Genomic DNA, 9656 nt, shown 5'->3' with positions numbered 1-9656 from the left:
ATGTTCATGTACGAAATTTTATTTGTTAAAACAAAATTACATAAAAGAAATAAGTACACAACAACATTGAAGAAATAGATCTACACCAATAAAAATCAAAAAGGCGCATTATTTAATGTTATGTATGGCAAGAAACTTTCCTTTACGTGCACATAAAGGTCATTTACAAATCGTTATTATAGTGTAAAGTTTGTTGAAACAAATAATAATATAAATACACAAATATCGAGTGTTTTTTAAATCAAGTCAAGTGACAAATTACATGACTTTATAAAAGACATGTCAAAATTTAAACAAAAAATCATCTGCATCATGCGAAAATGTGTCTCATGCTACGGCCAGCTACGCTGTCCGCTATAAGTTTACACAATGTTTCCTGGACACCATAGGGTAGCGCAGACTGCGCGATCGCTAGCCGCATATGGAATAAGACGCATTTTCGCAAGACGCGGTTCAAATATTTATTCATTCCAGTGGACCACCTCTAACAAAATATCACGAATCCTTCGCCAAGCCTAGGTGTTTGTCCAGTACCAACATATAGTAGGATCTGTGGACTAGGTCAAAGGTCAAGGTCACAATAAGTGTTAAAATAGTTTCCGATCAATAACTCGTCAACGAATTGACCGATTGGCTTGATAATGCACATGTGCATTGGCCTTGGACAGTAGATGACCCCTATTGAAATTGGGGTCACTAGTTCAAAGCCCTGTTTTTTGGGCATATGTCTCCGACCGCAGAACTCTTGTTTATATTGTCTCACAATCATGTCGTCTCTTGTCTTTTCAAATGCTTTGTTTCTTGAAAGATGTAATAACAACACAGGAATGTTTATAAAAATCTATTGGCCACACTTTTGACTTCATCGTCGGATACCCACGACTAATTAATTCCGTTACTCTCCAGCATTAGCCGTGGGACAATATAAGCAATACACGCCGTTTTGACCTTAACTGTAACCTTTCAGTAGACCAACAAAATTGCAGTTTACAAAAAGAATTTCGCTTTGGAGGTGTCAATGCTTCGCCTGGATAATTGCGATTTGATAACCAAGCTTTTCCATCCACCTGTCCGAGTGCTTAAAAAGACATCGCGCCCATGTAAGAGACTAGAGATAATTTTACTCTGATAGTCGTTTAAATTCTCAATTTTAAAGTATACACATGCACGACGAAATTCCATTTCTACGGACGACGCAATTTTGACAACAAACCCGAAGTCTCTATAGTACGAGTTGTATCATTGGTAAAAAATATCCTCATGAAACCATGAGAGATCCAATGAAATTACTGGATTTGACACACCCTAAAACGGTGAAAAGAGATCGTTATGTCCCACGGTCGATAAATGGAGAGTAACGGAATGGGTCGAACGTGTGTATCCGACGATGTTTTGACTTCTGAATATAGACATCTATGAAAAATCTAATGCAATACATGCATGAGCAATTAACTGTAACATGCTTGGTGCAAATCACGAGGCACTTCTTTCCACATGGAGATAAAACAGAATGTTGTACAAAAGCATATGTTCATAACAAAGGGTCAGATTTCAAGGAAAACATTCATGATTTCCAGGAGAAAATGCATTTGTGTATTTTTTTGCAGATAGAGGAAAAAGCATAGATGGAAAAACTTCTAATATCAAACAAATTATTAAGACATTAATTCATGGTAAAATGAAAATAATTCAAGTATTGATTTTGTGGTAATAACTAATGGTATGTTGATCCCTTGCTTATCAAAGCACTGAGACTATTGCCCTTATTTCTAGACATTGGATCACCAAACCATTGTTTATTACCTCAATAACCAACACTTTACCCAAAATTATTTCTTAAAAATAACACTGGTTATACCACCAGCCAATATTTATAATTTAAAAATAATCTTCAAATTTTGAATATATAATACTATATCAACCATCAATAAGCCCCTGTAATAAAATTTAAACTTCAATACAGAAAGAAGCTAACAGAATTGTCAAAACCAAAACCTAGGTTGTTACCCATCAAGTCAAAGACAGCTCTCAATGCCAGCTCCTGCAGTCCTGGTACAGAATGTGTCCCATTCTTGCAGACCTCTTGAAACTCTGGCGGCAACACGACACGCGGTAGGTCCCTGCGAAGGACAATATGCAGTCCGTGTACTGCAGACCTTTCTGCATTTAAATTGCTGAAATGTACATAATATTCAATGAAACAATGTGCAGGCTCCATAGTTTAAGTATTTAATGCTGAAATTGAATGCCAATTGGTATAAAGAGAAACGTTAATCTTTTGATATATGAATACTACCAAAGAATACAGTGCTAGTTAGCGTCTACTTTGTTTGACAGTAAATTTAATTTTAATATATTAAATAAACTGGACTCAAGCAAATGACATACCACTAACCTATTTAAAGATAAAGGAGATTGCATTGACAATGCAATATGAGATATATGACTATGCAATGTTTTGTTTGATGAAATGTGTTGCAAAATCAGTCAATAGATTTTTGAAAACGTGTTTCCCAAAGGAATCGTGATATATCCAACAGATATGGGTAAATTACTGGAGCAGCTCTTAAATATTCAGAAGGAATTTAGGTGTTATTTATTTTAGATGTTCCTCATAGTACGTATTACCTAACATAGACTGTCTCCTTTGAGATCTGGAGAAAATAATCATTATCTGGGACTTCCGGGATGTAGTGTAGATCCACATTATCATCCACTATCAGATGTCTCAGCATGGGAAGTCTCACTACATCTGTACATGGTATACTTTTAATTATAATACTGTTTTCACACCATCATAAAGCCTGCATTAGAGACATAACCCCCTGAGGGATATCCTCAGCTGGGATTCTACCGTGTCCAATACACCAAATACAAACAATATTATCATTTTGTTGTTTATCATTAAAACATTATAACATGCTATGTGCGTTCTTCATGTGTTTTTTTCCCAACAAATGGTTAACAGACCAGGATAACTGTTGATTGTAGTGAAATCTATTTCGCTCACCTAAACTCTTACCGAGCCAATTACAATGTTATATGCCTCAAAAAATAAACTGGTCCATCTTCAACACTTACCTAGTACATGTATACTATTATTTAACAGTCAAGCCCATTTCCACAAAGCGGGGTCAAACTGTTTGTAGGTCGGTCACTGGAGGACGCTTTAACCCCAACCATGCAAATTGGTATGTTTGTTACTTAAGATTATCGGAAAAAGCAAATCAATTTTAAGGTGAACATGTCAAATGTCAAATAGTAATTTCAAGTAGTAATTTGAATTACTATCAAAACCCCTGACAAACATCCCATAATCTGACTTCAATTGTGCTAAAACACCATCTGTAAATAATACCCTGATTATTGGATAGTTTATGGCACCGACAGCTGTAAATGGTTCAAGCATTTTATCCTTGATGAAATGGTGTTTACAAACAAAACACATTTTCAGCACGTTTCATTTGCTTTATTGTGATTTGTATTGCTTGCTTATGTCTTATATGAGGGACTGTAACTATTTAAGATTTGTATTAAGTTGGGGGGAAAAATGTTTTTTGTAAGCTGAAATCATCTTATATGATATTTGCTTTTTGATATGATAAAATACATCTGATGTTCTTTGTCATCATTGGACTGCACTTTTTCTTTATAAAACAATTATAACATATACATACCTGAATTTCTAACAAGTCATCATTATGGGACTTCATCAAGAAACCAATTTCATAAAACAAGCCTCTGTGACCTTGACCTTTGACCTGTTGACCCAAATATTGATATGCATTTTCCTTTCATTTCATGAAACAATCACACCAATTTACATGATCGAAGGTCAATGCATTCTATAAGTATAGTGTTGAAACAAATTTCCAATAAACCAACCGACCAGCAATCTGACCAACTGAACAACAGAAGCAAAGCAATTTACGCCAAAAACTTTAAAGGTGGTATACTTTTATATAGAAAGCGTCCCAGAATCTGACGCACGTGTCCACTCACCCAAAGGTAGGTACTGGAGATTTTTGCCAGCCAAGGATACTTCATTGAGATCACTGAGGACACAGTTGCCGTGGTAACCTGACAATTTTGTTTCTATCAAGAGCCAGTACTCTCAAGCATTTGCTAAACATGATCTCCTTAGGAACAGTTGTTATAAGGTTCCTTGATGCTTCGAGGATTTCCAAATTTACCAATTTTCCAATGTCTGAAATCAAGGTTTCAATGAATGCCATCCAATACAGTCCCAGAGTTGCAATGGGTAGGGTGTAATGTTGAATGATAGTTTTATAGCCTATTAAAGCAGGATACACATGATGAATAATAAACTGTAATAATTGCTGATTCTACTTGATCCAGATATTGATGAAATGAATAGATTAATAAAAACGACCATCAGTTCGTTTGATGCTACACTTAAAGTAAGACACTTAAAAATTACAAATGTTTTTTTACAATTGTACAAGTTTGTTTTCAAGTTCATGCATTTAATGTTCAGAAAATTAAACACACATATTTTCAAAACATCGGGCTCATTCATGATTATTGCACGAATAAACTGTGCTTGATTGTGTTCTTTGTCTAAAGAAAGTGTGCCTATTGTCATGTTAAATTGAGAATGTAAAACTCATATTTGCAAAATCGTATAATAGTATATATATGTTCTGTATGATTTTTATGTGCAATATATGGGACATGAATATGTTTACTACTTGCCACTGGGTAAGTGTGTTAGTCTATTGTCAGATATCTGCAGTTTGGTAAGGGATGCAAGTTGACACACAGAGGTCGGAAGTAGCGTCAAGAGGTTGCTGTTCACATTTAACACTTGCAAGAATACCAGACTGCTCAGCTCATCTGGAAGACATTCAATAGAGTTGCTCTCCAGAAGCCTGTCAAAAAAGGAATAATATATATATATATATGAAATGCTCTCAACGGGAATTAATGCATGTGAGTGGGTATTTTTCTTTAAAGAAAGTCCCTTCTCAGCAAAAATCCAGTTTATTAGAACAAGTTGCCCCTGATTAGCCTGTACGCACATGCATTAAGCCCCGTTTTCTCACTCATATAATTATAATACTAGAGATTTAAGGGATTTGTTAACAGTTTGATAGAATGAAGATTTTCAAAATCATTGTCATATATTCTAAAAAGAAAGTATGCATGATGTTTAAACAAACAAAACAACTCTCTTGGTTAAGAAAATTGTTATAATACTGTTTCATTAACGGATAATCATCATTAAAAATATGTGAACAATAAAGCGTTTGTAATGCTTTTCCTCGATAATTTGGAAAATACATATACATAAAATATTGAGATTATGTTTTGCAGCACAACATGAAAGGCTGTGTGGCAGTGGTAGCACGTAAGCTTTTGCTTTCTGAGGACATGGATTCCAATCGCTGCGACTGCAATATATTTTATTCAACTTTGGTTCTTGCTGTTATAATTAGTGAAGACTATTAAACACATTATTGACTTGTTTGTAAACAGGTTTTATGACATTTAGTTTTTTTAAAAATCTGTGAAAAAGTCTCTTTAAAACTAAAAAATACAATAACTAATCATATATCTTAATATTTCTTGCATAATCGATTGAAAATGTTATGAATTGTGTAAAGATATTTTTTACATGTAAAAACAGATTTAATGGGTGACTGGCAGTCTTTGTATTCAAACTTTATTCTTACACAATTGGTTGTATTTCTTTAGATTATTGTGCTACTTACAGTTCTTTTAGTCTACACAGTTTGCCAATGTTTTGAGGCTGAAAAAAGCAGTGTCTATATATAATATTCAGATATACAGTAGTTACTATGAAAAATACATATTCTCAGAGTACCGTTTCTCAAAAAGTATCCGTAAGTAAACAATTATTATAATATTAAGCAAGATCCTTATACACACTTTCATTTAAACTTAAGGTAGCGCACCTCTAATGGGCACATATCCAAATATAATCTAATTAATTATTTTCTTAATCAGCATCATTTCACTGAACTACATGCAAATTTGTAGAAAGGCTTTCCATGCTTTTTAAAAAAATATACCGATTTTTTCAAAACCACCCCCACGCTCGGCTTTTGTCCAGTTTATTTTCACCCCTGGGGTATATAAAAGTTCTATAATTCATTCAAATTTCCAAATATGGGCATGCAGTTGGTGTGTACAGATGCTGTAAAGGTGTTTAAAGTTTAAACAAGATGAAATAAGTATTCTTTTACAGACATTTATTTTTACAAATTTTTATCTATGAAAGAGCGCCATGAAATTTAAGTGATTTCAGCCAAGTAAAAATTGGGTCGGTTAAAAACAAAGTGTCATAAAATTCAAAATAGTATCATTTAAGTCATATTTTAAACTTAGTTTTTATAGAAACACTATATACAGCAAAAATACCAAGAACTAGACAGATTTACCGTTTACTTTTGAAATAAAAATAAAAATGCAACATACATGGTTCGTATTTTCAACAGTAAATCATCCAATTTCGCCATAACGTTGTTTTAATTTTAATAATTGAAGAATGTGCATAAAAATTGCAACATATTTAACAATAAATATAGCTTATATGCCATATTAAATCCAATTACGTTAGAAAATAAATAAAACGCGTCGCAAAAAAGTATACGTCGTCGGCAGGATTCGAAACTGCGCGGGAATATCCTAAAAGATTTCTAGTCTATCGCCTTAACCACTAGGCTACGGCACCTAATAGTAGGCTTTTCAACCTTCGAAGAAATCGCGGGAAATCATTAGAGGTGCGCTACCTTAAGTCATTTATTATAAAATGCTGATGTTTGAGGCTTGTCAACTGTACAAATGTTGTATTGGAAAAAATGACTTACTAAGCTTAGATTTTATCCAAAAATGCATCTCCCGACAAAGTTTTCTTTTCTACATGCAATTAATTTTAGTGTCTGACTTGAAATTTAATGTTTGCTGTGGTAAAATCATTTTTTATCTTAAGATTAAAACCCTTCAAGCTAAGTCATTCTTCAAAATCTACTGCCATTCACTTTATTATGAAGAATACATATTATTGGTGATTCATAACTTTTACAGCAAGTTTGGTGAGGGTAAAGATCTTTAAAAGTCAATTTTGGTCAATTTAAATTTGTTAATATTTATGTACAATTAAAGATTACAGGGTACTAATAATTAAATAAACATTATATTAGAAATATTCAAATTGTGTTAATAAGAGTAATTGTATAAAATAGTATATCCACTGGCTGCTTTTTTATCTACCTCTACAGCTTCATAAAAATTAAGATTTCTCTGATATAAAATTGTTGATTTGGTCAAAATACAGGTCATAATGATAATCACAATTAAATGATAAAAGCATGATAATCAAACATTTGTAATATGAAGACAAAATCAGCCTTGAAACAAATCAGACGCATGTGCAATGTTTAAGTCTATCTTATCCTATCCATCTATTATATGAACAAATCATAGCAAACCACAAGCAGAGTGTGCATAAGCACACATTTTATGGAATATTGAGCTTCTTTTTGTTGCAATATTTGGCTCATTTTAGCACAGGAATAATTTAAAGTAAGTAAGTACTAAATGTATTGAATGATGTTTAAATAGAATAAAAAAACGCCGAATTTACCGTAGAATGGATACCGTAGAATCGTTGTTAGGCTCGTAAGTAAGGATCAGGATCCTTTTTAGCCTACATCTTCGTTATCAAATGATGACTGGACTTCTTTAGTACTAACAGGTTTTTTAAATTCACTTTTCACACACACACAAATCTAGTGATATTTGGTACATCCAATATCTCCATTGAGATATAACACAGGTTAGAACATGTATTGAGCATCATTATCACACAGTTTGTCGAGTCTGCTTTTAAAAATATTTAAAGACTTCGCAGACACTACTTCATAACGTAAATTATTCCATTCTTATATGATTCTTTGAGAGAAATTTTTCAGCCTAAAATTTGTCTCACATCTAGGTTTTGCAAGTTTAAAACAGTGTCCTCTAGTTATAGCTTTGTTTAAGGAGATAAAACGTTCACATGGAATATCATCAAGTTGATCAATAATCTCATAGCACTGAATAATATCTCCTCTTTTACGTCTGTGGGAATATAACAACGATCCCGCCACAAGTGTCTCATTAGTTAGAGAGTACGTGTGTGTGTTTTCCATGTGATTTACATTTAAAAAAAAATGGAAAAACCGCATATCGGTAAGTGACATTATTAAAAATTATATCTGATTGTCTATATTATTAAGCACTTGATTAGAAATATATTTTGCAATGTTTATTATGTCTTTTTTATTAGCTGACTGCATTAGAATGTCAAATTTATTTAACGTTTGCCACCTTTGAAAATATGGTTTTAAATGTTTCGGGTTCAGCATGAGGGCCTTGCTGAGGTGTACAGACGTCGCGGAGGCGTGTTTAAGTACATCCGCATGCTGATGGCCCTGCAGTTCCTTCCCGCTCCACACATAGAACGAGCCTTCGAGACTCTAGTGCTGAGGGCAACGACGGACGCGACACGCCTCCTGGTCGCCTATATCAGCCGGCAGTGGGTCCACGGCGGGTCGTTTGAGCCCAGGGACTGGTCTGTGTTCCGACAGGACGTCCGGACCAACAACGACCTTGAAGGTGAATAAAAACAAAAAATATATGTACTTTTCCATTATACATTTATAAGTATATATATATAATTTTAAATAAATAATTCATTTACTATTGCTAACATTACATTTATTCTTAAATTTCATATTATATTTCCAGGATACCACAACCGCCTGAATTCAAAAGCCGGTAGCGGTGTCGGTTTTTACCGACTGGTACCTCATCTTCGCCAAGAATCGGAAATGGTGAAGATGCTAGTTGAAGGCAGCGACCTCCACCGGATCACAACGACGCGGTCGGCTAAGGTCCAGAAGTCCCTGGTGACCCTCTGGGACAAGTATGAGGCGAAGCAATGCACCACCTCCGAGTTCCTGGCAAAGGTCGGTCATGTGAACGGTGTTGTGGTGGAGTAATGTTCATGTATAAAGAAAAGTTCATGCATGTATATTGTATTACGTAGATCAAATTCTGTGGTATTGTGTCACGTTCACTGAATATTCTCTGTAATTTTTGTTGTAAATGTATTTTGTGCAATAAAGAAAATTAAAAAAAGTTCATAGATGTATATTGTCTTATGTAGTTCAAATTTTGTTGTATTTTGTCACGTTCACTGTATATTCTCTGTAATTTTTGTTGTAAATGTATTTTTTGTTATAAAGAAAAAAAACTTCATACATGTTTTATGTCGTACCCCATTTTGATTTAATAAAAAATAGAATTCACATGTTTAACAATATTATTACGTAATTATGTTATAATTGGTCAGTGTGAATGCATATCGTCTGTAAATGTTAACTTGTAACTGTATATTTTGTTATATAAATTGTGTTACCGTGCTTGTTCATTGGCTATATATATCGTAAATGTTTATTTAAACATCAACAACAAATTAAGAAAATGATATACTTTATACCTGTTGTATGACTTATTCCATTTTGATTTATGTGTATTTGATGGTAAACACAATTTAAAACCTAAAATAACAACAATTGTATTAAGGCCTTTTTGGTTCATTTTTTGGCCTTTTTGGTACGCTTTGA

The 9656-nt window shown here is 33.6% G+C and overlaps 1 protein-coding gene across 1 annotated transcript; it reads left to right on the top strand.

The window, feature by feature from the left end:
* The first annotated feature begins 8375 nt into the window (after window positions 1-8375).
* LOC127878549 (uncharacterized) lies at window positions 8376-9029 on the top strand. Its single transcript, XM_052425080.1, has 2 exons — window positions 8376-8643; window positions 8776-9029. Exons 1-2 carry the CDS (start codon window positions 8376-8378, stop codon window positions 9027-9029), a joined length of 522 nt encoding a protein of 173 aa, XP_052281040.1.
* The last annotated feature ends 627 nt before the right edge of the window (window positions 9030-9656 follow it).

This window comes from Dreissena polymorpha, chromosome 4 (genome assembly GCF_020536995.1).
Source record: "Dreissena polymorpha isolate Duluth1 chromosome 4, UMN_Dpol_1.0, whole genome shotgun sequence".
Lineage (NCBI taxonomy): Eukaryota > Metazoa > Mollusca > Bivalvia > Myida > Dreissenidae > Dreissena > Dreissena polymorpha.
This window is presented reverse-complemented; position numbering and strand designations above follow the sequence as displayed.